The sequence below is a fragment of the Scomber japonicus genome, chromosome 11, assembly GCF_027409825.1.
Source record: "Scomber japonicus isolate fScoJap1 chromosome 11, fScoJap1.pri, whole genome shotgun sequence".
Lineage (NCBI taxonomy): Eukaryota > Metazoa > Chordata > Actinopteri > Scombriformes > Scombridae > Scomber > Scomber japonicus.
In genome coordinates, this window is record NC_070588.1 from 16039893 (window position 1) to 16067318 (window position 27426).

The following is a 27426-nucleotide window of genomic DNA, read 5'->3' on the forward strand; positions in this document are numbered from 1 at the left end:
ACATTTAATAATCTATACAGTGTAAAACTTTAAAGACATGATTGTGATGACATTTAAAATGCTATTTAAAAAGACGTGTTATCCCTCAATCATCTCAACTGAAAAATGATTCATGAATAACTTTCATTGTCAAGCCAAGTTGTCATCCACTGCTTCTTTTCAAAAGTATCCAGTCTGACTTTTCCGTCCGTGTACAGAGGGCATTCCTTTCTTATTCGCACAGCATGGTACCGAGGGACATTGTCATCTTGCTTGGAGCGTTTGAAGAATCCACACTGGGAAAGGGGGATTTTTAAAACAATGTGTTATTAAAAATTCTTACATATCTGCACACTGTGAACAACAGAGTAATGGAGATGTGCAGAAAAAGTTGAGCATGCTTTGCAGTTTTTAATAGATCAAATAGCCAAGCAGTAGAAGCGATGTCAGCAAAAGCACCTGCAGAGCACATAATTATAAGCAATATTAATATCAAGCCTGTTGGTATGAAAATGCTTTGATTTTTTGGGACAAAATTCAGAGACACATATTGTACAAACACCAGAAACTTTATGAAATGGTACACATTTCTCCTCTTACACAGGAGAAGGCACATATACAGTTGGGCTTGTAAGTTTCTGTGTGATGTTGATTTTTCCAGATATCCAGTTTCTTTATCTCATTAGTACAATATGTGTCTGATTGAATTTATCAGTACAAAGTTTTCAGGTATAGCTGTTTTAGTGAGTTAATTAGCCACTGCACATGCTGACAGCGAGTCTTTACCCCTGTTCAGAGAGTATAAATCAGGCCTCAGCAGAGAGTTTGTCTTTGTCAGAGGGCTGAACATGGATCTCTGCCTTGTGATATGCAGCATCGTATTGGTCTTTTGTTGCTCTCTTGAAGAAACCACACTGAGGGGGAGCAAGGGTGATGAATTGTTAAGAGTGACAGACTAAATTCCGTAAAAATTGTTTGTCACTGTGATTTCTTTCAGCAAACAACATAAAACATTATATTGGACAAATGCTACCTGACAAAAAAATGATTGTTAAAGCCTATCCTGAACCAAAGTTGGGCCTATTGTTAAAATCAACCCCAGTTTAAGATTACGAGTATCTCTAAATTACTCTAAATTACTTTTCACAAAATAGTGAGCATCATCTGAAACTCTAAATTTTAATATTTTACACAGTTGAATACAACATGGTCACTTGATAGTAGGTTTACATGGAAGCAAAGGAAGGTTGGAGTAGTTTTATTGTTACAAGCGACTGAATATTTAATGCTGAAATGTAAGAGTTAGACGAGAAGATCAACACCCTCTTATCTTCTCATCTAATTCCTGACAAAAAAGGAACACATTCTAAAATTAACATTCCTCTCTTTATTTCAAATTTTGCAAAAGAATTTAGTCCAATAGGTCAGAGGTCTGATCGATTAGGTTCTGTAGTGTAAAGTTCAAGTTTGAAATTATTAGCATTCATTAATGATTACATTGATTAGGTATCCAGTTGCTCATTACATTAAAATGATTTTCCAGCCTTTCTTTGCTTACAGTTAAAGTGTTCTGCATTAAAATGAATTGTTTTTTGGACAATAGACAGTAGCAATATGTAGCAATGAATAAAACATTTGTTCTGTTATGCTACTTTTTAGATTTTTCTGAAGGTCTACATATTTTCCTCTACCGTATTTTGTATAATAGAGAATATAATGTAACTTCAAAAGCACAACTGCAAATAATAGAAAGAAATGTCTTTAATAGGCTTGGGTGGTATCACGGTATTACGGTATATCTCGATACTTAGAAATCCCGAAAGTATGATTTACAGTATCGTCAAAAATAGACACGAGGAGTACTTGAAGGCAGCATGTAATCCCACCTCTGACCACTGTGTGGGTTTCAATTTCAGAGTGGCGCTGTCCGCATTTCCGCTCATTGACCCCGCAGGAAGTGAAGTGACTCAAAATTTCAAACTTCTCTGAAAACTTTAGCTACAAACACGAGTCATTCGTGTCTTGTTATATTTGTGGTGACTGAAACTCACTTGCGTTTCTTTGTTTGAGTTGATATTCATCTTGTGGCCTTTAGTAACTTTGTCCTTGATATTTATTTGGCTGTTTCTCTGCTATGGTACCAAATTAACAGGTAAGACAGGTGTTCATTGTTTTCTCTCTAAAGTTTTACCTTGTACATCTACCTAAGGGGACATATTAGTACCGTACTTTATACGCAGTTGGTTTGTGGGTCTGGTCTGGTTTAGGTGGTAACATATAGTCAGCATTTACGCTCAGCATTTACGTTTTGTTTTTTTTTAAATGCAAATACCGTCATATTACAGTGTAACCAGTAAAATGCCAGGAAGATATGAAAAATAGATACCACCCAAGCCTAGTTTTCAAATGTATTATTTTATCTTATCAACAACATCTTCACTAGAGATGCATCAATACCGATACTGATATTGGATATTGGTTCGATATTGATTCAAAGAGCTGGATCAGGTATCGTGCCAATAGGCCAATCTGGTATCTGATATCATTATTTTCATATATAGGCTACTAATTCAGTATATTTGTCTGTGTATGTATTTATTACATTTCGTTTTACAAAGTTAGGAAAGCAAGTCTGATTTTGCCTTACACCTAAATGAATGGTCTCAGTCTCTTCCACACAGTCAGACATACAGCTCATTGATTAAACACTGGTCTCAGATTGGTACTTAGTATCAACCAGTACTCAAATCCCAGGTCACTATCAGTATAGAGACTGAAAAAGCTGGATCTTTGCTTCTCTAATATTCACAATAATATGAAAAAGAGAAAAGCAGCAAATCCTTTAAAAAAGCAACAACAACACTATCCTGTAACCAGCAAATTAAAACTTTTTCATGTTACTTTTTTACAACTTCAAAGTGTCCTGAGAGGGATGAATGAATTTCATGTTTTATCTCCCATTTTCTTACACTGGCATCTTCTCTTTCATTGTGTCTTACCAAACAGGGGCAACCTGAAGATGTAACATTACTGCACTCACCCTCCAGAGCAGATACACCAACAACACCAAAATCAAGATGCCTGCGAGAACAGCCACCAGTATGATCCACCACGGAACTCCTCCATGCTGTGCAACTGCTTTTTCTGGGGACACCATCAGTACCACCTGCAATCAACATGAAATGTGAGTTTGGATTTAAACAGTTAATAATTTGGTGTGGTCATTGTGATATTTACATTAGTGTCAGGAGTTCCCAGGATCATGTTTTTAGCCGGAGTATGAAGCACGAGCCAAGCCTTCACAATTATATCCATGGACGAAAGAGAGGCATAATCCTGTGTGAAGACAAAAACAGCCGCTCAGATAAGACTCAATGTGTCAAGAGGTGGGATTTCAGCAACATGATGAGACACTGATGAAACACAGAATGTTTTACCTCAAGAAAGGTTGAGGTCCACAGACGAGATCTCAGTTTCACTGTTGTATCATCCAGTCCCTGCAGGGGGCACTTGAGCACCACACATTTGAGCCCGTTCTCACACGACTAAGAGGGAAAGAGATCTGTAAACCACTATAATTCTATAAAAACATGAATACATCCAAACCAAAACTCACCAAAATGTTCTTTTTGCCTGACAATGGAGATTTTTTTGCACCAGTTTTTATTTCTCCAATTTCCCGTTTTGTCCTGGATGCAGAGGACTCCTGAAAGCACATTTTTTCTCATTAATTCAAAGTGGGATTAACCATCACAGGTTTTTGTGGTAGCTGACAATCCTGATTTTGCATGCAAAATTTAAAAACACTACCTGGATGAGTTGGAGGGGGTTGATCTCAGAATCAGGAGAGCAAGGGACTTCCTCTGTTCTTCCTGTAACAGTGACCTTCACCAGGTACAGAAGCCATTTCCCATTTTTGTTCGACTTGGGCCAGTGAATGTGTAGTGACGCGTCGACAGATGACGTCAAAGTCTTCCACGGGTTGTTTATCTGATATATAAAAAACAATACGCTTTGACTGACCTATTTCATATGAAAAAAATATATGACACAGAAATTCAAAAGCCTGATTTTTTTTTTTTTTTTAGAAACCTACTTTGAATGTATAGTTGATCAAACTTCCAATCTCTTCTTCTCTATTCATGGCGCTTTCTCCTTTAACATCACCTCCAAACAACACTGAATGAGGGCTGGCTTCCCTGAAGAAGACAAGTAAACATTTTGATTTCACTGTTGGAGGTGCTGTACAGTTTCTGTAACCAATAAGTTGTTTGACACAAGATGGCCCTCAACAACACACTTACCCGATGACCGACAACGGCAAGTCAATGATCACTTTGGCTTTTACTTTCACGGGGGCATTATTTTCTTGTACACTGGTTCTGAAGGACAAAAACACAGCAGTGCAATGCATTGACCTGTATTAATACTTACCAACTGAAACACAGGAAATAAGCACGATTTGTAAACAGTTACACATGGCAGTTTTATCTGCAGAAAACAGACACAGAGATGAACATGAAGCAGCTACACTTACGTTTGGAGGTGCAGGTCAATTTCAATCTCTGTGGTGTCCAAAGTCATGCCCACTGTGCTCAGGATGATGAAAAATGTAGTCTTTTGGGGAAAAAAGAAAAGCATCTCTCTTATTTGACGTACAACAACTAAGTGCCAGGATGAGCATGTGATGAGTGAGTCCCATACCTCTGAGTCTCTCTTAAAAGGGTTCCCCAACTCACAGTCTGCCTGAGAGCCGTTCTGATTGGCAACACAGATGATCTGCTTTTCCTTCTGGAAAACAACATGTTGAACAAAAACATACATCTGGTTGGTGTGTGAACTATTAATCAACATATCAGTCAATATATGATAGCAAGCATGTTTATTGACCAAAATCGTACAATCTCATGCCAACAGAAAGTCAAAATCTCCAAAATCTGTCACTTGCCAAGCACAACTGAATAAGATAATCTAAGAACTAAAGACAACATACCTGACATGCAATCACAGCATGCTAACATCCAGTACAGATAAGATGCTAACATGCTGTACTTTGTTCTCTTGATACCAGTATCCTGACATGAAAACTGAGCAAATGTTAACATTGTAACATTACTATGCTAACATACTACATTACATGCTAAATATGGCTGAATATCAAACCTCAGTAATTTTTTCATCGACTTGTCAAATATTATTTGATCAGTTTCTAATATAAATCTAAGTTTTGACAATCTCAAATTGTTTCAATTAGACAAAGCTCTTGTATGGCTGCTTGTGTTCACACATTTGAGAAGTTTGGCGTCCTATCTGAAAGAAACAATTTTGAATTTCTCATTCTGGTTTACTGAAACACAGGCATCTTATCTTCACTTGTATCTAAACATGTTTTAACAGCTGAGCCTAAGTACAGATGAGTTTGTCAAATCACAGCTACATTTAATGGATGTCAAGCTGGAAAAAGACAACTTAGAAAGAGGAAAACTCAGCCAAGTCTGCCAATGTAGGACTGAGCCTGACAAGCTGAAGTTGAGATCTTCTCACATCAGGCCAATCTTTACTTTTTGCTCCACTATGATGACACATAGTGGACACATATTCATTACACCCACATGGGGTCACTGTTGTGGCTGGTTTACCATGGTTTGCTGTGAGCGGACTCCAGAATATGACAGCGAGTCTGGGAATGAGCCCACCAGCTTTGCTTCATAGGCGTCATCACCATTCCTGTTGCTCACTGTCACCTGCAGAGCCAAGTTCTTTCTCTCGTAATTCAGATGAAACACAGGGATTTTGTTCTTCTCTCTGCAGATACACAAACATGACCCATCACTTATGGCTTATGGTTCGTTGTTTTCATGTAATAATATTGGCTTTTCAAGATATTTTATCCAACAATTATTACTTGTCACGTCAAGCAGACACAGACACTGCAGACACATGCTGTACACAGTCATTTGATTCAATTTTACAATTAAATAATGTTGTTTAATGCAGATGTAATTGTACCTTAATGCAATTATAAAAGAGCATTAGAGTTGAAATGTTAGAACTCACTTGCTTAATTCTAAGTATTTGCCTTGGTTGTTTGGTTTGTATAATAATTTGTAATCCATCTTCAGGTTACTCCGACAAACATGATCTTTTCCACATCCCTCTTTTACAAAGTTGACCTGCAACAATGACACATAACAACAAACTCATATACAAACCGTGAGCCACTGTGAACATCATGTCATTAAATATGTTTCTATGTTTAATAAATGAAAAATTCCAGCCTGATCGTTTACCTCTATGACCTCTTTGCTTGGTTGAGAGGAGTCCAAGATGGGCGTAAGCGGGGGGAGGCCATTCTTTGCTTTGCTCTGACGTTTAGGATCCCTGATTCCTGCAGACACCTCGATAGGAATACTTCGCATCTTGTCCCTAATATTGTCCTGTGCAAATCAGAAACAGTCATGGTAGTGTAAAGCATAATAACTATTTTACAATAGGAATGTCTCTCTATGTGTAGGTAGAGATTATCAGTATTTTATTGAAATAAATAACATCATATTTAGCTTTTGTTGGCTAAATTACTATATTTTCCCCAAAAAGTTATTTATTAAAATGTCTTGATTGGCTTCTGTCATAGGAGGAGAGAGGCTCAAACACACAATGGTCAAAATATTGTGCAGGATTTACTGCCACAACAAGCATGTTACTGTAGTAAACATGTGAATTTTATCATTTGTGATGTGATGTGAAACATGTAGAGAGAAACTGCAATTGGTGAGTTGTAGTGACAAGAAATAAAAAAGATTTCTACAACTCCAACAATGTATTGATATGTGATATGCAAGCACACAACCTCTTAGTAACAGGCGCTGGCTAACCCAAGTTGCTTTGTGAGTAGATTATCTTGTTAATGTGATGCAACTGTGATCAGTATCTTTAACCTTGAGTTTGGCTTTTATGTTGATGCACACTTCCTGGTTTTGGCCACGGAGGTCCACAGTGCCATTAAACTGGTGGTCTGTTTCCGTGCGGGATTTGTTCAAGAACATCACTCTGGAGGGCAGTCCTTGTTTCCTGCGATCTCCGTCCGCCTCAACAGAATAGCTGATAGCTGAAATGTAGAGGAAAAGTACACATAAGAAAGAATGACAGGACAGTCTTGCATATGGGAAATACTTGTTTTTCACATACTTATTTTTGGGTTGTAAGATGCATGGTTTGCTCTGTAGGCGAAGCATGCGTCCACGGTTAAGCTGTGGATAGGAAATATTTTTAATTTTTTAAAATCAATTATAACAGAGAGAGTTTTTACTATTAAGTTAAATATTTGAATATTAGAACACCTACCAAATGCTGTTACCACAGGTTTTGATTGTGAGGTCAATTTCCTGTGGAGATATTTTGACATTTCTCTGGATGCTAATGACCGGCCGTGCCCTGTAAGAAAAGTTATTAAATGAAGCTGTTGCAGCACTCAAAAGTGTTTGAATTTACTTGTTATGAGTCAGGAAACATTTACCTGTAGATCAGAGCTGTGTCTGACAAGGACCCTACAGCCAGATCCGGATAAGAGTTGAGGTCCAGGTCCATGTTTCCGACCAGAGAATACCCAAACATGTGGATGTTGTGCTCTTTTCCTGAAAGGATCTAATTAAGAAAGAATTATAATTTTAGAGAAATATAATTTTTTAAAGAATCAGGAGCCAAAGTACAATTGTAAGCATCTGAAAACTAGTATACTAACGTTTTTTTATTGATAATAGGTAGAAAGTTTTAGGTTTTTGTTTGTTTGTTTTTTTTTTCAAATCAATTATTTATTCTTAATTACTCAAAAGAGGAAATAAATTTGGTCAGTTGTGCATGCGGTTGTGAAAACATTACAAATAGAGCAGAAAACAGTGTGTACTCCCTCTCTACCTGCGGTCTTAACTGGCCATTCTACATGATTAAAAACACCATTCTCCAATTTTTCACTTAACCCACTCTAACAATCAATGTCATGACCACCAGTTTCTTGTAAAATTTCTTAAACATAGCTCCACAAAACCAACCTGTGCAGGGCTGCTGTTGATTCCTTTTGCAGACCCGTGATAAATATAGACTTTTCCTGCCCCGTCATCAGCGTAGGGAGCTCCAATAGCGATGTCTGTACGAGAAAGCAAACAGTTCTTGTAACAGCTCCTGATAGAGAAACCATAGAACAAGGTACAAACCAACAGCTGAATTACCTTCATATGAGTCTTGATTGATGTCTCCAATGCTCTCCACTGCCAGTCCAAACATTGAGTCTTTGGTTCCATTGAGACGGACAGGAGTTACCCTTTCCCACCTCCCCGCCTTGTTGATATAAACATAAACCGCCCCTCCAACATCTCCGTCCTTCATGTAGAACTGAGGGGCTCCTACAACAATATCTTGCCATCTAGATCAAACAAAGGAAGTAATATTTATCAGGATCAAACAGTATATAACCTAATAGATTAGTTCACTGAAAGCTAAACATTGTCATTTTAGAAACATAGAAATTAAAGCAAAGTGATAGTCAGGTCCTTTTTCTTTTCTATTTTTTTTTCTCTGGTAGTGCAGAATAAAGGCAGTGAGAAACGTACCCATCCCCATTCAGGTCAACTACAGCCACGTCATATCCAAAAGACGATGCCAGTCCCGGCCCCTGAAGAATGTGCTCCACGGAGAGTTTGGAGGAAGCCTCGCCTGCCTTCTTCAACAGGATCACAGCTCCACTGTGATTGGCTCTGGGAGCTCCAGCCACCACCGTCAGGCCACGGCTCCTTGTGATGCTGTGTCCCGAATCAAGGGAGAATCCTGAAGTGTGACAGATGACATGATTGTCTTACATAAATCTAAAGGTTTTTTGGGGGGGGGGTTTTACAGCTTTTTCACCCAAATCTGGAAGGGCTGATCATTGTTGTGTGATCATTGCTAACTTCCACTGAGGAGGATGTAGACATCCAAGTATCTCCTTTGATAGAAACAGAGTCCACAGCCACTTTATTTTTACCTGCCAGTAAAGAATTTCAGTGACTAAGCTTGACACCTGCAGAGACTCACATCTCCACACATGTACCCTGACCAACCTGTAGGAGTCGCTAGTGCAGCAACGATGTGATCTCTCTCAGTTGTTCCCACACTTTTTATTTCATGCCTTTCTCCAAAGGATGAAAAAAATGCACACCCTTTCCAATTTATATTTATTGCATTTTTTTGCCATCTAGTAGCAATACTTTTTGTACCAAAAGAATCCAAGTTGAATTTTACTAAATTAATATGATCAAGAACATTTGTTACTGTTGTGAACATAAAAAATGCAAGTTAAACTCCCAAAAAGACACAAAGCTCTTATCCTATACTGACAGTGAACCCGAGACAAACATAAGCTTTGTCATATTTTGACGGATTTGCTTGATTAGCATCACTGCCAATCTTGTACTTTCACATGTCATTTTGCTTTCTAAATCATTCTTGAAAAGCTGAGTCTTATTGTTCCCAAATCAATCAGATCGAAAGACCTTTTTCACAGCAGATGTTTTGACTTCGACAGGAAAAGCACGAGAGGATCTAATAACGATAATGACTGATTGTGAGCAATTATTGCAATGCAGCAATTCATGATATTAGTTACACCTGTGTTTGACAAGTCTGCTGTGAAAAAGTATATTCCACTTTAGTTTCACTACACTTTTTTTCATGGTCATGCGTGCCACCCAGTATGGGAACCAATGGTTTGCTGGAACACATGATGTGGTTTCTGCTGCTCGAATCTAAACATAGATCTCTGTGGTGGATGGAAATGCTTTTAACAGGTGTCTGTTAAAACAAAAGATGAAAAGGCAAAAAGAAAGACTAACTAAAAGTAATGCCATGTTTACTAGTTACCGTGAACACAAATAACAACAACAGATCTTTTTTTTAAAGAAATAATGAACACTAATCTCAAGGTAAGCATGAAAATATATCCAAACAGTAAATCACAACTCACAACAATAATGTCCTACAGAGGAAGTAATCACAACATATTATTGAACTAACAGGATACAGGCAAACACATAAAAATAGCAACATAGCGTATATGCATCTTGTGGATAGACTCTTACCGAGGTAGCTGTTGGCAGGTACGGGCACAAGCTCAGGGTTCAAGATGTTTTCATCTCCAACTTCATAAGGGCCGTCATCATACACTCCCATCTCCAGCAAAGTGGTGTTCTTTTGTTCCACTCGCACAACACCTGTGTTATAAGTGTTTATTTTAAGATGAAAAAACTAACGAAATAAAAACCACAGACCAAATGGAGTACAAATGATCGCATTGCTTGTTTAAAAGAATTGCTCTCACAGTATTTATATCACTTATGGTTAATTAGTTACTGTTGGTTAGACAAACCTTTCCAGTTGTAAGCTCCTGGTGCTCCAAACACCACATAATGGTAGTCCTTTGTGAAGGTGGCAGCCACACCCTGCTGGCAGGATCCAAACCTCTCGTGGCTCCTGGCTCTACCCTCGCAGAATTTCCAGTTCCCGCCATCTTCATCTGAGGCCGAGTCGATGGTCAAGTCCTGACTCAGGACATAGCAGCGCCCTGTGATGTCATGGGACTCCTGGGCCGTGTTCACAAACAAACGCCTCTGATAGCGGTGAGCACATGTCTGAAATCACAGAACATATCACAGAATGTTGAAGTTCATATGATGGTGATAGATAAGGTAACACCAAGACTAATGGCCACTGGGAATTGGCTCAGTTTGACTTACCACAATCTTTCCCCCGGGACCCTGACTCTGGACTGTCACCCCCATCCACTGATTCTCTTTGTTCTCAACGTTTATGTCCTCTTTCAAAATTAAGCAAGAAAATGACATAAACAGGGATATTATTCCTTGACCTTTAGGAACAAATACATTGTATCACAACAGTCCATTTGCTACATGCAACATTATAAAGCTTTATAAAGCTAATTAAGTCAAACGTTGTACTTATATTTTTTATCTGGTAAAAAAAAATCTGTTACAGAATAATGACATGGCAAAAAAATTGACTGATACACTGATATAATTTCTCACCTTCAATATCAAATTCAATGCGCTCACAATCTTTGGACTTGGTGATTTCACATTTATAAAGGCCTCCTGTGATGTTGGCGGCCTGATTTCCCAAAGCTCGGGCTCTGGGGGCACCTATCAGCAGTCTGAACAATAAAGGAGGGAAAAAAACAATATAATCAAACTAGCAACAGCAAGAATGCTGTCGAGATAACTGACAAAAACATTTTCTTGCTATACTGATACTGTAGCCAGCGTTGGCAAAACAATTGTTTCCACATTTTCTTTTCTTCATGGAATTGTCAAAGTGAAAAAACAAAGTAATATGCCACTTTCCAAAACCGTTACAAATCAATGTTGAAAAATAATGAATTGTGTTTTATGATGTGATTGTTACTTTTTTAGGTCTTTTTGGGTTTAGGCGCAAAACACCTGGTTAAAGTCAAGGAAAGATTATAGTTTGGGTTTACACGATTTAAACTTGGCTTTAGGCTTTGTTGTCATGGCAACAGTAAACACCATGTTAGTTTTTGGGGGCGGTTGTTGTGCCAAACACATTCATGTCATGGTTGGAAACAGGAGGCAAACTGGTATACACTTGAAATGAACAGTGGTTTCCTGCAGCTCAGTCCGCTCTTCAGCTTCTGCTACTCAAACATAACAAGGTCGTTTCGGTGACTGAATTTATGACCTACAGTGGCATTTTTTTTTGGAAGGACAGGCTCGCTGATTTATCCATTGCTTTTAATACTACATTTCAACCATTTAGCTACTACTTCTAACTAACATTATCAAAGTAATTTTATAGTATGGCTCTTTAAGTAATACTATTGAATATTATTAACATGCCAAACAAAGCTGTTCAGCATGTAAAAAGCTTAATGTGTTAAATTGGTCAACACTCATCTGATGAAAGAGGTTTCTCAGCTTTTCTTTTTCACTTCAACTTAAGACACATGTGAACTTGACATTTAAGAAAGCCACAGATGTTTCGTAAGTCATGATTTTATGTGAACTTGCGTCTCAATGACAATGTGAATTTGGACCTCTGGTTTCTGACTCATTAGGACTCAAAAAAGAAAGTAAACAAGTGATAATGTAAGTCATTATTTATTGCTTTTGTCATTTCTTTTCTGTGTAAAGTCAGTGTTCATGTGATATTGAACAGACTGGAGCTGTCTGCAGCGTACAAGGTAAATCTGAGGGGCTAAAAAAGAAGAGGAAACATTCTGTTGTTTTCCATTCTTTGTACTTTTCTCTAATCTTGCGTTTTGGAGAAATACTAGTCAGTTTTAGTAGTTTGATCTCTTTGAACTTTTGAACCAATTATTCAAATGGCATGGTCGGATATTTTCTTTGATTATTTAGCTACTGTAATTCAGATATCTGAAACCGGAACCAGAGTTTGCAAGTAGACAGTTTTATTTTAAGGGTTTTATTTTAAGAAGTTTCAGAACCGTGGCAGAGCATTAGCAGAGGAAAGCATGAACAACAGCATCATGCCTGTATCAAGGACAATTTAATTTGTTTACTGCAGGTATAGTTGTGTTTGCAAGACTGTTAACATACTTGTTTGTGTTGATCACATGCAATACTATTTAGCATTTACCCTGCAACTAAATTTACAGATTTTTACCTTGCTCTACTTTTAAATTCAGGCACTATAATTCACGTCTGAAACAGAGGTGTCTGTCACCTTTTACACAATGTCAGTGTTTGCAACCTATCTTACATAACTTGTTTCCTTCAGAGACTAAACCAAAACATCCTGTCAGTGCCACCACTTGACTGCCAGACCACATTTTGTGATGTGAGTAGATAGGGTAAGTAGTTCATAACTCATTTCATAGTTTTCATAGTCACAAAACTGGGTGATGTTTAAATCCTGATGGATTGGGGTATTATGCCTCATGGACGAGTGAAATCACTACAACATGTGTCTCAGCAAAGAGACTGACCAATTTGCCCCAGAAGCCAATCGAGTAGTATTGTAACCTGTAAGTGCTCTGCAGCCGAAACACCTTAAAGTTACAAAAACAAGAACACAAGTGCTGCGCAACTTTCTAACTTTATCTGATTTGACCCAGGACTTGGAGGCAAAAACATTCAAGAGCTGGTCTCCAGACAGATAAAAACTAAAGGACAGTAACAGCCCTATATAGCTGCAAACAACTTAAACAGCACTGAAATGAAAGCATTCAGACACCTTGCAACTAACCTGCAATTTGCTTATGAAGACTAGAGGCTTGATTTAAGACTTTGTAATCGTAGGTTTAACCATACATTTATTGAAATCAGGATTTTAATGACTGTGACTCCAGACTAATAGCTACGCCAATCACTTATGATTGAATTGTGCCAAATACATTTTTGCCACCAAGAAAATGCCTAACAAAGTGCCAGACTAAGTTATGTGTGTAATAATGGAGTGATAAGAAGATGTCAATTTATTATTTTTATCATGGTAAAGTGCCAAAACTACAAAAATAAGATCCATTGTTTTAGAATAGAGACATAAGGAAGCTACAGTATAATGTGGGAATGGCCCAACACTGCTTACAGTGTAGGAATTTTCTCAAGAGAGGAAATCCTCTCCACCCTTTTCTTCTCCTCATGCTCCTGCTGTTGCCTCTGTAATTCACCCATTGATCTGTGCAGCCCCGTGCCTCTTCATTTGTTAAACAAGGACTCTCCTGAGGAGGTCTGATGTAAGATTGATGACCAAACTGCAAACCTTCAGCTCAAACAAAGGCCAGTGAAATGCAAATACAAATACAAACATGAGCCTTTACAGGGATGCTACAATTTGACATACAGTAGTTTAGCCTAACACATCATATCAGCTGATTCTGAATGCTAAGCTGAAAAACTAAAAATATATTTCCTGTGTAATACGAAGGTGACAATGACGATGACAGTGCAGTGGAGAGACATTCAGTTTGTTTCTTTTTTGATAAACATTGTAATATAATGCAATCTGACACAATTGTGTTGCAATCTACTGTATTATATTCAATTTCATTAAAAACAAATAAGTAGCACTTACACAATGAAAATGCAATGAGAGAAAGAATGCAGTAGTACATTTATGAGACTACAAATTAAATATTTGTCTCAGAAGTCATTCAAAGGACTTTACTCTGCTACCTTAATGAATTTTTCAGTACTAATAGCTCCTCCCTGCTGTTTAGATTTACAATCAATGCAGCACCATATATCCAAAAGGCCACATGCAGGAAAACACCACATTTGTGAAGAGATTAAGAAAGAAATGCCTCCTACTTAACAGCAGGACTACTCAGGAAAGTGCCAGTTGTAGAATTTAGCAAGTAACTGAGGGGTAACATTGACATTTACACACCAGTCTAGCAGACACATGAACTGGCTTTTCAGTTAAGAAAAAGAATGCAGTATTTTGTGTTGTTTTCTGCAGCAGAAATGGATACAATGTTTGCTTGAGAGGCTAATATAGATCAAATCAGTCCACTTTTAGATGTGACTGATGAAATAAGTCATAACCAAACTGAGTAAATCAGCAATCCATGTCTACTTCCCAGGACAGTCACCTGGTACAGCCAATTACACACCACAGAGCCAACGTGAAACCACATCCCATCATGCAACATGTCTTTCACTGCAGTGTAAATGGGAATGCATAGTGACTGGTGTTGGTTTACACAGTGATCTCACTGGTCTTTGTTAACAGATGTGCTGCAGTGCCCGCACAGCTGTGCACTTAAAGCCACATGGACTACTGCAGCTGTTCTAACTGTTTCAGTTTGCGCGCGCACACACACACACACACACATCAGACCATAGTCACTTTTGGGAACATTAACTTAAATTAATTTCCTGGAGACTTACACCAATGACCACCACTACTTGCCTAACCCTAACCTTAACCACTGACCCAAAGATCAGCTTTCTCATGGCTTTTGTCCCCAAATGGACAAGCTGACCCCAGATACCTGGTACTTAGTCTGAAATTTGTCCCCAAAAGTAGTCTATGAAAGACCACACACAGCCAGATGCGTACACTCTGATTGATGCTGACCTGTGATTGATTAGTTGCACATCACAGAAGAAGGCATGAATATTCTGATCAGTACAGATGAACTTTAAGTAGAGGGTATAGTTTTAAAAAATATTTACACAGTCTAAAATTACCTTGTTTTAATTGTGTTTTATTAACTGTTCTAAGCTACACACTGTCTTCTCAAACAAGCCAAACTTCATCTATCAGGTTACATGAGCACAGATGGTCTTGCATGTCCAGTCGAATGGCCTTTTTCTCTGGTTTCACTGAGAGAATGTTTTACCCGCATCATCAACCCGACACATTATTCATGGAAAAGGCATCCAGTTGCCTCAATTCTAATATGGCACATTATGTCCAGTGGTGAAACATGGATCTTGTTTCCTCCACTCAACAGAAGACCTAAAATGCTTTCAATGAAACCAATAGAGGAACAACATGGATAGAGTTGCATTAAGCAATATTAATATCACAGTACTTGAATCACCAGAAGATATTAGTTTTTAATTACAGTAAAGTGGAGAGATTTGGTTTTTATCTCTGAGATGCAGAAGGGACGAAAGGCTGGTTGGGGTTTGACAGAAGAGAAATGTAATCGATCCATTTACAGATGTTTAGAGAGGCTAACATTCATCTCTTCACATATAATTTATTATGATCAGATTAATGAAGTTGATGCCAGTGGAGATTTACAGCTGCCGGTGATCATCATCATCATCAAACACGTGTCTGTACGAGAACAAAAGAGACAGATGCAGCATGCGTAACACATTGCTGACTTGTGGTTTCATGAGCTCAGTGTGTCTGACAGGCCAGTGTGCCCCACAGCTTTAAGTAAAGGGCTGTTTTGTTGCATACGTTGGTGCCCGACTGAGCTCTCACTTGACCCGTCTGGCTGATTAGCTCAGGGTCACATGAGGATTTAGAACAGAGATCATGGCTGCACTGAGGGGGCTGCTGTTTATTTCATACTTTCTTTAACCACAATAATAAGCAGTGCAGAGCGTTTCAGTACAGCAACTCAGTTTCAATATACTTTCAACCCAGATGTGACAGACAAACAAGGTGAACTATCTATTTTCCATTAATTGGTTAGAGCTCCAATCAGACAATTGGGTAATTAATTGATTAGTCAGAAAATTATGAATAGATTTTGATAACTGATCAATAAGTCACTTTTTAAAGTGAGTTTAAGTAAAAAATGTCAATCATTCTTTAATTTATCTTTCTAAAATATGAAGATTTGCGATTTGTAAACTGAATATTTTCAGATTTGAACTGCATCAGCTTGGGCTTTAGGGACTTGTGATGGACATTTTTTACTATTTGTTTATATCTTTATCGGAAAAAAACTGAAATGAATTAAGAAAATAATTATCAGATTAGTCAATAATAAAAGTAATCATTTGTTGCAGCTGTAATTGTTAGGTCTGTAATATCTGGTGCTTTCAATCACTGATCAATTTTTACACGCCAACTTTAACACAGTTTGAGTCTGTTCACAAGAAGTGACGAGTTAGCAGAATTTTGTTCATGTTTGCCAAAACTAGGTCTCATGTAAGCGAGGCAGGTCTTCACTCTCCTTTGACTTTTATTGGCTGAAAACCAACTATCAGGCCAGTGTTACATTTCGAGCCTCTGTTTGCCCAACATTCAGTTTCATGATTTTTCACTCTTTCTACACTTGTCAGGTCTGACAGATGAAAAGTTAAAATGACACATTTTAAGATGCAGAAATATTTGTGCTGTAAAATAACTATATTTGAAAGACAGCTTCCAGTCTTGAGTGGGTAGTACAAACCTTACAAGGAGTCAAAACACCAGTTAGATAAAATTCCACAATTTAAGGCTAATCTGTGATCTCTGGCAGATCTCTCTTCAAGCCTTGTTATCAGGGTTCTCATCATTGCTCTCCTTCTCTCAACATGCTGCTGCAGGGAATATAGTAGTGCTTACATGCTTCTGCACCGCAGGCTTTGACATGCCACCCCTCACCCTCACTTTACCGCCCCATCCGCGTTACACTTTGTGTGACAGGATGAGCATGCTCACTACTGACGTCTTTTCTGCTCCCTCAGAGCCACCCAGAGGAAATGGTTTACAGTTTGCACTGAACCATCACCACGCATTCTTACAAATCCTGCATGAAGGAAACATTTTACAGCTTCACCTCTCTGACCTGGCTCCTTGTGTCTACATGTGACTGTCTGCATAAAATGTGTTATCAGTAAATTTGCCATTTCTTCCTCACACACCTTCTCCATACTGTTCACAAACTAAACTTAACAGGTCAAACTGTAGAGTGGAAATGCATAGGTTTAGTCATTAAAATAACTCTAACAGTAAATTATTAAGGATCAAAGTGCAGGTGAACAGCTAAATATAAAACCCTTCTTTGAGGAAAATAGGAAATAGTTTAAAAATCAATGATTCGTCCTCTCAGTACTCCAGATGCATTTGCATGATGGTTGTAACCATTGTTTATTCACTTGTTGTCCTCAAGCTGCTTTCCATTTCACATTCAAGGCATCACATGGAGATGGTCAATCTCTTTTTTAAAAGGCTTTTTAAACACGTACTTTTTTATAAGAGGCCATGATTCCTGAAATCCGACTTTCCTGAAATTCCACAGGCAGAATCCTGTTTAAATTAATATGTGGCCCCTTAAAACTACAACTAAGTCAATCAAGAAAACTTTGAATAGAGAGAAGTCATGATATTTCTCAAGTAGGCTATTGAAATCTGGTGCTTCTCATAGCGCGTCTGCACTTTTACAAAACAATCTCAGGGGGGATGAACAGCAGACATCACTCACATTCTTTTATCCGGGTTCAGCTGCCGGTGCATGGCAAGAGAAAACCCGAACAGGCTGCCTGGCTCTCCGTCCCTCCTGATGACATGACTGGTGTCCAGGTTGAAGGCGAGCACCAGAGTGAGGTCCAGAAAATATAAAAGTGCAACATAAACAGCCGAGTGTGCTCCCTGCAGCAGCATTGCAGCACGGTGCAGATGTTGTCCTGTAGTCAGAAGTTTGGAGCCGCCGTGCCCGCTGTTCCTCTGCCCTCAACCGATGAAGCTTAGAATGAAAGCTGCGGCAGGTTCTTTCTGCTGCTCCCCGCTCCTGCTCCCACTGCGCCCCCTCCGGTCGCCACGTGCAGCAAACGCTGTAGCCTCCTGTTGTTGTAAAGAAGCATTCAGTATATTTATGACTAGCCTTTGTACTTTTTACTACTTTATTTACTCATTTAGTAGTTGCCATAAAAATCTTAGTAGGAAAAACTACAAGGAATTGCAAAATATAAAGAAACAAACAGTAGCCTAACCATAACAAAATGATTTAACACAATAAATGTACATTCCAGGAGTCAGTAGATCAAATTCCCATTAAACTCAGATAAATAACTAAAAGTAATCCTGAAATCTATATTTGATGTTGACATAATTTGTGTGAAATGGACAATCTGTATTATATATGTTTCTCAGTTGATGATAATTCAAAATATGGGCCCAATGACATACCCCTCTAGCTTATTGGTTAAGACACATGCCATATAACTGTATCACCCAGAGTTCGAATAAGGCGTGTTGCAAGTCACACACATTTCATGTCATAGGCTATTGCTAAAATAATTGACATGGATTTCAAATCTATCATCATTACAATATAATTGATTTGCATCTTCCTCCACGTTCCCCCTTGCTGAAGATACAAAAAAAAAAAACATGTCATCACAACTTATAAACTTTGGTATGCAGATTTAAAAGACAACCGCAGAATATCTACCAAAACCCTTAATTCAGGTGACATTTTACTTCTACATTTAAATAGCTAAAAACAATAGTCAAAAGCTGATAATTCGAGGAGGACCGACCCTTGGTGGTTGTTTTTTTTATTTAGTTGAATTCATATTGTCTCCTTTGATTAACATAAGAAAGTGTTGTGATCTGTCTTCTCCGACGCAGAAGTATAAATCAGCCTTTATGGGTAATACATATTTAAATAGCAAGCAGACAAGCACAGCAACTGTGATATGCTAATGAGGTTTACTTTGCTATTCTTGTTGGATGGAAGAAGATAAACAGCAAGTGTGTCAGTCAGCTGGACAAATAAACCTGAATTCAGCCAGACAAGGAGGCAAGCTGCTGTAAGCCACTAACAGCCTGGTACAGGTTGGATGTTCAGTCATATTAGGACTTATTGAAGTGTTGTCTGACTAAAAGAAAATGATTTGAACAGGGATTATTCATCCAAGAAAAAAATATATGAATTATTAATCATGTAACACCTGCTGAGTGACCATGCTGATGAATAAATAATCAAAATATCCCAAAAGTGATTTCATGTCAGAATGTCATTTTTTCTAGTTTTGCTGATATTAAGCTGATCCTCTCCATCCAAGACATTTATGATCCTTCAGGTTTAATTCATTCTTACAACATCCTGACTTCAGAATCATGTTCATGGTTCTTGAATAGCTGTCATTTCTTCCCACCAGCAGCAGTTATATGAACCAGTGTGTGTTATCCTCTAAAAAAAAAAAAAAAACCTGCAGGCAATACAAAACAGCTCCATTGTATCACTCGCTCACTTTTATATCTGCTGAAGTTTGATGCTGGTGTAAAGTCTGAACCAGCCTTGGCCACAAACACACAGCAGAGCACGACACAAAGTGGCCATTGTCAAAGTTAGAAAGCCCCGTGCCTGTGTGTTTGTGTGTGTGTGTGTGTGTGCTGCTATAACTGTGTGTGTCAGTGGGCGAGTGCTGGGGGTTGCTTTGGGGTCTTCACCACATTCCTAATTGCAGCAAATGACTCAGGAGGCTTCAGTATGAGATATGTGAATGGCATCTCTGTTGCTGTGGGTTTGGTAACAGATGCATCAGACTTAAACACATCACAAGCCTTTTTACTGAGAGTGTCAGATCTCCCACGTCCAGTGAAAACCTGCTTAAATGTTGAGGGCTGGGAAACATCAGTGTCCCTCCTACTAGCCTCTCAATAATGACAAACATAGATTCTGATAAAAATGAAAACTTGTCTGCTCATTTAGAATCTCAGTGTGAGACAACACTTTCAACTTCACTTTTTTTCACACCCCCTTTTGGTTGTAACTTTGCTGTGAGTGCTTAACCCATCAAACATTTAACTGGTACTGTGCCGTTTCCTAGAGCCAGTCTCATTTTTTCTTAGACCTTTGTGTCATGATTTAAACTACTCTGTAACTGAATAACATGATGTGAAGCTTGAGTGACCTGAGTCTCAGAAAGCTAACATATATATATATATATATATCAAAACAGATTGAAAAGCTGGTATAGATGTGTATCATATACTGTATATTATGGCCATTTTTGGCCTCAGCTAATTTGCAATGCATCTTTGTTTTTTTATAGGAACTGATGAGATGTAGACAAAAAAGTAAATAAAGATGAGTTTATCAGTACATGTCTGCAAACTGTAAATCAGTGCAGAAGCTATGATGAACTATTAGAGTGATATATACTATCTATTCTAAAAATAAATCTGTTGTTTCAATGGCTTGTTTAAGATGATCTGGTCTGTGTGTGTCCCTGTGAGCGAAAAGGGGTGTAACTGTCTTTATCTGGGTTCACCCGGCCCCACAAACAGCACTTTCATGTCCACTATTGCCCCGGGCGGGTGTGTAACACGAGCTGTCGGAGGAGGTGAACCTGCCCAGCCTCGGTATTGTCTCAGGTCAGTGGGAAGGGAGAAACCAGAGAGATGGTGCCTGTCGAACAGGTGGATCCATGCAGGTGACGAGGCCTTTCTTCACAGATTAGCTGCACTTTCGTAGGAACAAAATGAACACTGACTTTGAGAAAGGTCTGTGAGCACCCTCCACCCCACCCCACCCCACCCCACCCCACCACCTCAACCTCAGTCAATCTGCCGGTGAAGATATTACGTTTCATTTGGGAATGTATTGAAGCCCTTTTCTAATGCTACCAACATCTACAGGTTTGCTTATTTACATATCTTAGCTAGTTAAAGGTCAAATATTGCTCACTGTATCTACCTCCACAAGTAAATACAACTTGCAAGTATTCAACATGATTTGAAAAACTACACCTTTTAATACGTAATTGTCTCTTAATGTGGCAGTCTCTCTTGCATTATCACCTTGTTGAAAGTTGAATTTGGCCATATTGGTCATCACTGCAAGTCTGTTCATATGACATACAACATTGTTTTATAGCTGGACAAAGACATGTAATAATAGCTGCTATAATCTATCTATAAGCTTTTCATTTCAAATCTTCTCATTTTACGTGTGAACACAGCAAGAGAAACATAGCATACTTGTTGTAAATGGCTGTTTGTCAGTGGAGTTCACTGATTTGCTACCATCATGTTGAACTATTTAAAGTCCCCCTACCCTCAAAAATGTGTTTTGCTTCTTGTTCCATCAGTCGGATAATTTGAGCTTCACTGTGCAGAATTATGTTTGTGCAGATTCTGACACTGGAAGGCTGTTTTCATTTCATCTGCTGATGGAGGAAAGTTTCTCTGTGCTCATGAAAAATCTGAGTATAAGGGGTATACCTACAATTACAGGTGCCTGAGCAATGGAGCAAATACACCCCTGCTATTTATTTAGGGGGATCAAATTTATGGTTTTGCTACCGCATATTTGTGTGTGTAAATTATGCTTGTGATGCGTGCATTAATAGTTTGTGATGTGAGAAAACCTATAGGAAACATGTAAATCATGTGATATGTTGTCTGTTTTTGATAAGACCATAAATACGTTGTCACAATAGTAGAATACTAAAAATTTGAATTTAACTTTGTTGGTAAAATGACACATCTGAACCACTCCAGGGCCAAATGAGCACCTCTTTGTTTGGAAACAATACATACTGTATATGCTAAATGTCTATAAAGAAACAGCCTTTCACCATGACCAATTTCATCAGGTGGGGGACAATGATATAGTCTGATGCAGTTTGTTGTAAGATTCCTTGTTACATTTTTGTTTGAATATGGCTTACTATAATTTAATAGGTTATGCTGTTAACTATATTCCATGTGCCTGTGGTTAGGTGGTGTAGAAATGCAGGAAATTTGTTTCAAATTACATTTTTTTTCTGGGGAAGGACTCAAGGACCCCCCCAACAATTATGTATCATTCAAACTTTGTTTACCCATTAAAATATAATCTGGCGCCCATGCCCTATGATCATGATCTGAGACATCAAAACTAGTTTGGTATATTCAGTCCTGGTCCAGTATTAAATTTACATAAGTGTGATGTAGAAACTTGAAACCTCCAGTGCAGACACACTGAGAATGGAGTATGCAATGAAGTAGGAGACATCTTGGATCCTATAGTTGAACTTCTGAGAAGAAAAATATTTGCACATTCATACATTGTGGGAGTTTTATTTGTACTTGATCTTTTTTTCTGGAAAAACCATGTAAGACTATTTAAAACACGTCTGGAGGGGAGTCTTAGAAGTCTCAGAAGCTCTGAAACTTTAATCCTTGTTGAGATGGGCACCTCCTTAAGTCTCACAATAATTAAGTCAGCAACAAGGACTGATGGAGGAAGCCATGCCTAAAATGTATCAAACAGGAAGCGTACCCAAAATGCACAGTTGGCATAGGCAATTTCCTGTTGTGCTAATGCATAAAACTGCAATGATGACTAAAATGCAATGCAAACAGATGCTGCGAGATGCGATACCAGTGTTTAAAGGTCGGATTTCACTTATTAGCCACCATCATACTCAAAATATGAAGTTGTAGAAGTTCTGAAACCATTCCTGGGACAGAAGGAACAGCTCCTTAAGTTTCACACTAATTAAGTCAACATAAGAGGGAGGAAGCCAAGCCTAGGAGTTATCAGAGAGGAAACATGCCCAAAATGCACAGTTGGCATAGGCACTTTGCCAGCTGGTGGGCCAAGGAATTAAGCCATATTTAAAATCACAAGGCAATGTTAAAACAGATGGATGCTGCTGCTCTATATAAAGATTGTTAATAGACTGAAGGCCCAATTATTTTTAATGACATTTATAGAGCACCAAAGACACATACAATTATAACATATTGTGCTTCTGTTGTCTTAATTTAGTCACTTATAAAATCCACTTCTTCACAAAAATCTGCACTGATGTTTTCTCAAATATCCGTGCAAAAACATTACCTGTGAGCAACATAGAGAGATAAAAGCTAATTTTTGCTTTTACTTCTGGGCAATACTCAAATCAGGACAACTCAATTTATTCTTGAAAGAGACACTGAGAATAGTTCCACTGTCAGTCTGAAGAATAAAATGTTAATTTTACTAGTGACCTGACATGGAAATAGGGAGGAGAGACCCCTTGCTGTGTTGCTGTTGAGGTCTTTAGATGCTGACTGACTGTAGAAGTTGTGTCTGCATCAGCGGCTGTGTGAAGCACGGCGTTAAATCACACTGTGTGAACGTGGGAGCAGCTGATCCTGGCCCTGTTGTGATAGTGGCACGGTCCTTTGTAGGGAGACCATCCACAGTAAATCTGCTCCTCTTCCCTCACACAAAGGCCTGCCTCCATTTATGGCTGCTGGGTGGGGGTGTGTGCCGCTGAATCAACAATGAAAGGAGCGGGACCTCGCAGACCTCGCTGAATTCTTTCTCAGGCAGGCCGTGCAGATGACACAGGGAATTCTAGGGATTTCTTTGTTACCCCTGCAAAGTGCAAAATCATTTTTGCTTTGGTATGAAGGAATTCCCTCGAGGGCGTATCAACATTATGTCATGTATGTACTGGGCAGGGATTTTATGAGTTGGGACTTTCTTATTTCATGAAAACCATATATTTCAAAAGAGAGATAGAGATATTTTTATGAACACAAAGGAACTAGGGGGTATGTGCAGCATATTCTAGTTAAATATGTTTCAATGTCACAAGCAAGAGGTTGTAGAGATTTCTCTGGTTTTCATATTCAACATCAGCATCCAAGTTTAAGATTATAGGATAATCTAATATATACTTAATAGTGGACAGTAAGTGAATCAAACATAATAGTGATCTGAAACGCAGAAGGTCCTGAGATGGAGCATCAAACAACAACCATAGCATCTGTTACACACTCTAAACTGAACACTTCCTTCCAATTGTTATTGTCTCCCAGCACTTGTCATTAAAGCCTTTGTTGTTAAAAATAACTTTCCTTCAGGGGAAAAGGTACCGCGTCTAATTCTTAGGAAACACATGCTCAATCATGAACACCCTGATGAACATTTCCAACTCCCACGCGTGTCCGGAGTGCTGCAGAACATGCTCAACCCCTCCAATAGAGAGGTCAAGAAACACTTGGTAAGATCATTTCCATGTTTACCAGAAGCACATTAGGTGGATGTATATGCAGACACTGGAGAGGTTTTACATGCTGACAGTGTGTTTTTAGGCTAATGCTTGAAGCCATTTTGAAACAATGGAATGATGAATAAACCACCTACTTTTACTTTGTTTTGTTCGAAAGCATTTCATGGAGGTATTTAAACTTTTAAGCCAAAGCTGAAAGAAAAAAGTTGTGGTAATGTGATTTGACTAAAAGGGTGAGTTGCCACGGTGATGAATGCTCCAGTAATCCCAGCAGGAGATCAGCTAAGAAAGTCCAAATCACTCTGAGCTAGAAACCTGCCTCTATTTAGCACAGGAGTATACCACTCCTGTTGACCCTGAGTGCAGCACATAATGAAAACCAATTACACCTTTTCATTTAGAGCAGAAACACTGGGATGGGGGTGATAGTTTAGTGCTCTCACAAAATTAAAATAAATCTAAAAAAAACAGATACTACATACTCAGGAAAATATATCGAATCTACTAATCAAGACCAGCAATCTCACAGGACAAGTGAACAAGACTTTCAAACACAAACTCCAAACAAAAAGCAGTGAATCTTTGTATGTTGTGTAACTTTATCCCTGTTGTAGGTGTGCACTCTGCCCACATCTTGTTGCAATGTTGGACTTCCTGCAAGTATTGTTAAAACATCATCATCATTATCATTGTTCTGCACACAATAGATTATGCAGAACACATAAAGTAAGTAGGTTAATGTTCAGTTTCTTTAAACACGTGTTTCATTTCTTTTATTTTGACTCATGACCACAATCCCATATGGAGCACAAATATAAATACAGTAATAACAAAACAATGGCACAAGGCATGGTTAAAATACAGCACATGTTACTTAAACAAAGGAAGGACATTCTTCAAGAAAGATACCTAATTAACAAATAACCTTTGGCTAATTAATTTAAGCGTAGATAGTCGGTTTAAGCAACTACCTTTACCTATATTTCATTATGCTAACAAAGTATGATACTTTGATACGATTGTAGCTGGCTCTTTATATCTTCCAGGGAAATTCTGATATTGTTCACCCAAAAAATAGCCAGCCTGTATCTAATAGATACTTTTCCAATTTAAGCTCTTGTTTAAATTCTACACAAAGATCACACGTTGTTATATATCTGAGTTTACTTTTCCACTTCTGCATGAACTGATCTTTCAGCCTCAGTTCAGCAGATAGTTACAATCGTTAAACTGGTGTGTAAGACAGAGGTAAGACGAACCACAGTCTTCAAGTATTTATTTGACCTGCAAGAGTCATGGTGACGCATACACCTGAATTATGCAGGTTGAGCAAATAGTTGTACATTATCTGATTGAGTTTAGCTTCTTCACCTTCTATCAGCCTCCCCCAGAAGTAATAACTCTCTTTTGACCTGTGACACAGAGTGGTATTTTCCCATCCCCCCATAGATCATATCATTGCAGACTTTTAGGGTGTATTCATGAAGTTTGAGGTGTAGATAGCTTGGGTTTCTTGTCACATAATAAATTATAAATATAAACGTTATGGTGTTGTATTCTATATCGTATTGTCATTTTGTAAATGGCAGTACAATCATTGCCATTGTAAAACAGACAGTGTGTGATGATGATGTGACTCACATCCTCTTATTGAGCCCTGACTTCTGATAATGTTTCTTAAACCTCAACTCATGATGTGTTAATGGTGTGTCATCGTAGAGACCTCAGCTTTTGTTTGCCCTTTGAGCTTCTGCAGCACAGAAAGCAAGATAGCAGACGCTCAATAACTCCTCCAAATGTCGGGGTTGTTAACTTTCCCAATGACTTCCTGTTTTGTGCACTTTGATTCCTCAAGACACAATGTCAATATCAGCCAGCGTTGCCATTTCATGAACGCATGTTTTCCCTTCCCCAACCTCTCTAATAGGCTGCGATCGTATACAGGCTATAATCATAATCCAGTGTTGACTGAAATAGGCTGCAGTGTAATTATATGGACTATACATACTGTATATAGCACAAATGTCTCCAATACAAGGTGTCAGATACACTTTGTTTGCTTCCTTGCAAACTTTTAAACTTTTCTTTTTCTTCACATATATATTCGGAACATTAGTAATAAACACAAAAGTAATATATAAGTGACAAGATGTTATGAACATTTTTACATAATCTTTAATCTTGCATGCTACCTTTTGCTAACATTGAAGAAATATTAAATAATGCATGGACAATAAGCATTAGGCTAAATTATTAATAGCAGAGGAAAAAGACGAGGGCAAGTGCTTTGATTGTGAAGCTATAGTGTTGTTTTTTCCTTTTTATCAAACCGAGAAGAAACAAAGATGATACCAACTGGAAAAAAGATGATATTTAAGGTCTAATGGGTGGAAATCACAGGTCAGGAGAAGCTTCTGTTATAGTAGGAACTTGGAATGTATACTGAAAGCGCCTGCGTTGGTGTCCTGTCTTTTGGCATCATTTTCGTGTCATTGAACGCTGGGAAGCTCCACTGTACCAGCTGCTCTGTAGCAGAGGAGAAAACACTGACATTATAATCAATTAACTGGACTAGAACATTAGTTGCAATCATTTATTTCAAAGGCTGAAAGAACTACGTCGACTAATCATTATCTCACAGTCTGCGTTGTCTCGAACACTCTGCCACATCCTGATATTGAATGCGAATGCCAAGATAGTTAAATCCCATCTGACTACTATGTCAAAGACTATGACTTGCATTCTTCAGAGGAACCTTCTTCTTCTTTGAATTGACTTTGAAGCTGTGTCTATTTTCCTGGTGAAAGAACTAAATATTTTACTCTTGAGCTCTATGAACTGCCATCAGAAAACAGTTATATTACATGAATTACATAAATTTGGGTTTAGGGTTAAAAGGCCCCTTTCATAGAATACTCAGATGTGCAAAAAGTTAGAAATAAGAACTTATTTCTGTAAACTCTTCTGAAAACTATATGTAGTTTTAAAAAAGCATACTTACACTTATTCAAGCCATCAAACCTCATGA

General features: G+C 38.2%; 1 protein-coding gene across 1 annotated transcript; it reads right to left on the reverse strand.

Annotated features, from left to right (window-relative positions):
- Positions 1-72: 72 nt before the first annotated feature.
- On the reverse strand, positions 73-18060 carry itga6a (integrin, alpha 6a). The gene is made up of 26 exons (XM_053328096.1): positions 17882-18060; positions 11052-11176; positions 10743-10822; positions 10376-10637; positions 10089-10220; positions 8586-8799; positions 8205-8398; positions 8028-8122; positions 7496-7623; positions 7324-7413; positions 7168-7229; positions 6918-7087; positions 6270-6416; positions 6037-6152; positions 5619-5784; positions 4684-4770; positions 4517-4596; positions 4284-4361; positions 4076-4178; positions 3790-3969; positions 3596-3685; positions 3417-3524; positions 3217-3315; positions 3020-3145; positions 766-893; positions 73-275 (listed from the first exon to the last, which is right to left on the reverse strand). The coding sequence occupies exons 1-25, from the start codon at positions 18058-18060 to the stop codon at positions 786-788; spliced, it is 3219 nt and encodes a 1072-aa protein (XP_053184071.1). The 3' UTR covers positions 73-275; positions 766-785.
- Between the last annotated feature and the right edge of the window lie 9366 nt (positions 18061-27426).

Excerpts from the sequence above, each read along its gene's own strand:
- itga6a (XM_053328096.1), bottom strand. The coding sequence starts at position 18,060 with ATGCTGCTGCAGGGAGCACACTCGGCTGTTTATGTTGCACTTTTATAT. Across the intron at positions 8,123-8,204 it reads CAATCAAGACTCATATGAAG|ACATCGCTATTGGAGCTCCC; the intron begins GTAATTCAGCTG and ends TTTCTCGTACAG. Across the intron at positions 6,417-6,917 it reads ACATAAAAGCCAAACTCAAG|GACAATATTAGGGACAAGAT; the intron begins GTTAAAGATACT and ends TGATTTGCACAG.